This window comes from Hibiscus syriacus, unplaced genomic scaffold (genome assembly GCF_006381635.1).
Source record: "Hibiscus syriacus cultivar Baekdansim isolate YM2019G1 unplaced genomic scaffold, ASM638163v2 tig00116962_pilon, whole genome shotgun sequence".
In the NCBI taxonomy this organism is placed as follows: domain Eukaryota; kingdom Viridiplantae; phylum Streptophyta; class Magnoliopsida; order Malvales; family Malvaceae; genus Hibiscus; species Hibiscus syriacus.
The window spans coordinates 3,635,001-3,639,978 of record NW_024063488.1 but is presented as its reverse complement, the minus strand read 5'-3'; the positions used below and the strand labels follow the sequence as shown (position 1 = coordinate 3,639,978).

Below are 4,978 nucleotides of genomic sequence, written 5' to 3'. Positions count from 1 at the left end.
TCAGGGCTTAGTCCCTAAATTTTCTTTAACTCTAAAACAAACTCCAAATTTTAAAATCTTTCAATTTAGTCCCCAAATTTTCGCCAATTTTCACAATTAACCTCCAATTTCAATTAAATACTATTTTGTAAATATTCGGGTTGTTACATGTTCATCGTTTAGTTCATGTTCGTTTAAATTTTTAGTATTATGTTTGACAACCCATTCTCTTTTACCCTTTTATATGGAAATTAAAAGGAAAATAGTAAAATTACGCTACTAATCATTAAATTACTTAGATTTCACAATTCAAACTTCAAAATTCACCTTATATTCAATTTAATTTATATCTTTATCGATATTTAAAAATAATAAATTTTTTAATAAACGAGTTAATAAATAAATATTATAAAATAATTTGTTCGTGAACATTATATTATATTTTTATAACCTCTACTAATCCATTAGTGACCCACACCTAAGCCACAAGTGGCGGCTGAATTTTTTAACGTGGCGAGAGCTGAATGTAGCATCTGCAACTGCAGACGCCTCGCCATCTGTAAAACCACCCAAAGTTACATGCAAAATCCAACGGTCAGTGTCTTTATACATAGCGTACCTCATTCAACTCCATTCAACTACTCAACTGAGGCTTCCTTCAAAAGAAATGGCAGATTTAAGAGATGTGCATGGCAACCCCATTCAACTCACAGATGAGCATGGCAATCCTGTTCAATTGACTGACGAACATGGTAACCCCGTCCACGTCTCTGGTGTCGCGACCACCCACACTGAGCAGCAGCAGACTCAGATGGGATATGATATTTCCGCTGCTTATGATGCTCAGCCTCAGCAGCAACTTTACTATAAGCAGCCGTTCCCAGAGGCACAGCGGGTACATTACGAGGTTTCCAACACTACCAGAGAAGAGATTCTGCGTTCCAACACCTCCAGCTCTAGCTCGGTAAACAAACCCACCTCATTAGGTTTTTATCTCTGTTTAATTATGTATATATATGTGTAAATAATGTGTTTTTTTCCTTCTTCTCTGGTTGTAGTCAGAGGATGATGTGATGTGTGGTAGAAGGAAGAAGAAAGGGTTAAAGGAGAAAATAAAGGAGAAGCTAACGGGTGGTAAACATAAGGCGGCGGAGGCCGGGAAGGAATCACAAACCGTGACCTACGTTGCCAAAACCAGCGTCACAACAACCACCAGCGACGCAATGTCGCCCCCTGAGCACCACCACCACCATGATCAACACCAGAAGAAGAGTATGACGGAGAAGATAAAGGAAAAATTGCCTGGTCATCATAGCCATTGAGGAGCTAACTTATGTCCATGAATAAATTTAATGTTGTTGTTATGCAATAATCAATAAAAGGGTTATCTTTTGCCTATTAGGTGATATCTAAGTACTATTTACTGGCATTTTCTTCTACTGACAATTGACCATCAATATCTGAACTCTATGAATCCATTATTTTGTTGGTAGCTTCTGAAAAAGGGGGTAAAGCAACATTTCTCCACCAAAAAAGGGAAAACCTCCATTGATGATGTTCATGAAAACAACTGTTAGAGATAAAACTTCATTACCCTCTTTTAACCAAAGATCTGTCTTGCAAATAACTCTCAACAAAACTGATCAACAAGCCTCTGAGTTCTTACAAACCAAGCATGGATGAAGATGCTCCTTGGACCAGCTCGTAGACCCCTTACTTTAGCCTTTACACTGGTACAACACGAGGTATCATTCGCCATGATGTTCAAGGCCAATATTTTGTTTGACAATACCTTTCTTTTCACCAAGGTAGCTGGTTTTTTGTTGTCAAAACGCACCATCTTGAAACTATGTGCAAGGCCTGTCATTAGCCCCCACAAATGCCAAGAAGAAAGCAGGTTAGATTGGCTGAATGGGCCTTGGAATGGAAGAGAAAGGGCCGGCTTGAAAAGATCGTTTGATCCTCGTATTGTGGATGCTCTGCCAATGCTGAACCAAAGAAAAAGTTTGCGATGCCGACAACAGGCAGTTGATCAGAGCCTCCGATATTGTATTTTGGAGATGATATTGTTACAGCTTATGTGGTTTCCCTTTTTCTCTTTTTCTCCTATAACCATGACATTTACGTGGTTTTAACCCGACATCTTGTTGACATCTAACCTCACCAAATGCTACATGACTAACACAAGAACTACAAACGATCTACACGTGGTGTAATAATAATGCTGTGCCTTCAATTTCCTAGATTTGTGATTAAAATAGGGTATATGGAAGGGGAAACTATGGCTAAAAAATGTGATGGATTCTATTTCAGGTAATGGGGAATCTTATGTGATAAGACCTTTAAAATGGGCATAATTTCCTAATTAAATGCCTATCAAATGGTGGTAGAAATTAGATATATTTGGGGATCTAAAAGGAACACCAAGTTTAATCTAGTAATTCACAAAGTCGCCCATAAAAACTAGTATTCAAGAATCCTATAATCTGCCTACAATCTCCTTTGGCCACAAAGAAAAAAATATCTAAAATGGACTAATGGATGTTATTAAGCAGCAAAAAAGAATGGGAGGGCATTAGAAAGTAGAATAAATAAATGAAAAGGTGAGAGATGCCTTTAATCTTTTGAATCAACAAGAGGGAGTTTAGATAAGGCCTTGACATCAACTTGTGTCCATCTTTTTCCTGAACCAAAAGGAAAATCCAAAGCAGCCATAATTGTTGATATTCCGGCAGAGTAGCATTCCTTTTCATGTTTCAACAAATTCTTTTTTCCACATTAGATAATGGAGAATCAAACTGAAATGAGGACTTTTCACATGGAAGCTTTGAAGAGCAACCTTCCCCAAAAGATATGGTTCATGTTCTTCGGATATTATAAAGAAAAAAAAGCGGATAAATATTTGATGAATGATGATTCAGTGTTCAACACAATGGATATAGTTTGTTCCTTTCAGCATAAGGGTTGTCAAGGTATTAACTAGGGTAAAGATAGATCATTTGCATTTCACTGCACAAGTTAGTTATGTCGAGGATCTCAAGAACATCCTGATGCTAAGAAAAGGAATAAAACTTTAAAAATTGAATATGAAAGAGATGCAGCTTTGTACACCTTATCTATGTTGAGTATCGAATAGCAGTCATTGCACTTCACCTTGCATCGGCCTGTCAAAAAAATCAAATACCATCTGTTATCAGATTGTGTACTCAATGAATTATATCTGCAGGGTGCAAGACAGGCAGACTTTATGATTAAAACTTTGTTATGGTAAGAATTAAGATGTACCTTTATTCTTTGACATGATCAGCATGCTTTCCTGCCTGCAAAATTTGGCAATGCATTACATCCATTGATTCAGGCTGGAAATCTAATGATGCCAGCCCTGAAGCATACACAAAGATGATAAATATTGCTTCATGCTGTTTATCAAAGAAGATCCATCTGGGAGCTTGCATTGTGAAACTGTGGAAAGGGGTTGGTTCATGATTTCAGAGAGCATTGTTTATAATAATCAGAGTAAGCAGTTGTGACTTGGTTTCACTTCTAATTTTATTTCACATTGATGTTCGAAGAAACCCGGACACTAGAAATTTTACAACCCTTGGTTCATCTAAAACTAGGACCAATGCACATTGTTGCTACACTTGTAAACCAACAAAATGGGAATGACATAACAATTCGTAACATCAAACCAAGCAAAATACTATCGATTCAGTCCTAATGCAACCATTTTGGCCTTCAAAAGAATCACCATTTAACCTAACCATACAAAATCAGAAGTAAGATGCTGTCCACAATCAAGATGAAGTAAAACCTATCACAACCTTTTCTTTTTGGTGAGAGATTCCCAATCATCATCCTCATATTCAACATCAAGCTTTTCGAGTTGATTGTGATTTCTGCTTTCATCACAAAGATCTGGAATGGCGCTTTGGGAAACCTCACACAATTTTCTTTTCTTCCCAGTAAAATTTTCAGTCAGCTCAGAAGTTTCCCGAATTTTAACATCCTTCTTACCCTCCAGAATCTCCTCCGTTGGCAACACACTGGATGTACTTTCACCATTTCCAATAGGCTTATTACTGTCCATATCAGCAGGAGCCTCAAAGCATCCAGAGAGACGCATTCCATCAAGTTCCTTCTCATCAAATTCCTCCCTGTGAGCATGAGTAAATTTTTTAAATCGGTCTTCATATTTGAGGACAGCTGTCCCAAACTCAGGAAAATAATTAATGCAAATAGAGAACAAATCAGCCACAAGCCAGACATTTTGCAATTACAGAAAAGAAAATAAAGGAAGTTTATATCAGATTTGAGATCAACACTCATAATAATTTAATAATAAGACGTCTAGCCTAATCAAATAGTTAGACTGAAACAGATTTTAGTTTAGCTAAATAAATGTGCCAAATGCTTTTCATTGTTTAACCGTATGACACAAATGCCAGGAGCAGATGTAACAGTTATGCACACAAGTAATACCAAAAAAGGACACAAGCAAAAATGATAAATTAATTTGATGAAACCAGTCCAACATTCATCACATATTCTTAAAGAACCTTCTACAGAAATAACAGGAAAGGAATTTTAATGTTTTACATTACGGTTACGGTTAGAAACATAGACACAAACCTATGCTTGATATTGATACTGCATTTGATTTCCTGTTGTAAATCCTCTACAGTAAGCATAGTCCCACTAATAACCGGAGAAGGCAGCTCAGATAAGGCCTGTTAAGCAAAAAATTCACAATTATCACATTATCTGATGTGCTACAGTGTAAAAGAATAACTCCTGTGACTGTCGGACTTGAATCCACGAATAATTAATGCAAAAAGGAAAAAGATTCATATTAGAGGATATTTTTCTTTAAAAACAAGGAAAGGGCGAAGAAATTGCTTTCTCAAGGTTTGCAGCATAAATTGCTACCATATCCTCTTCATGATCTTCACCAACTTCATAAAGAATACTTGCCCCTAGCATAATTAGTGGGAAATCC

At 36.8% G+C, this 4,978-nt stretch overlaps 1 protein-coding gene and 1 pseudogene across 1 annotated transcript; one reads left to right on the top strand and one right to left on the bottom strand.

The window, feature by feature from the left end:
* The first annotated feature begins 646 nt into the window (after positions 1-646).
* On the top strand, positions 647-1,306 carry LOC120190413 (embryogenic cell protein 40-like). The gene is made up of 2 exons (XM_039193497.1): positions 647-936; positions 1,037-1,306. Exons 1-2 carry the CDS (start codon positions 647-649, stop codon positions 1,299-1,301), a joined length of 555 nt encoding a protein of 184 aa, XP_039049428.1. The 3' UTR covers positions 1,302-1,306.
* Positions 1,307-3,796: 2,490 nt separating this feature from the next.
* Positions 3,797-4,978, bottom strand: part of LOC120190388 — a 21,789-nt pseudogene continuing 20,607 nt past the window's right edge.

What these genes read in the sequence shown, in the direction of transcription:
- LOC120190413 (XM_039193497.1), top strand. Translation starts at nt 647, where the DNA reads ATGGCAGATTTAAGAGATGTGCATGGCAACCCCATTCAACTCACAGAT. An exon ending in CGTTCCAACACCTCCAGCTC is followed by an intron (nt 937 to 1,036) that starts TAGCTCGGTAAA and finishes TCTCTGGTTGTA; the next exon opens with GTCAGAGGATGATGTGATGT.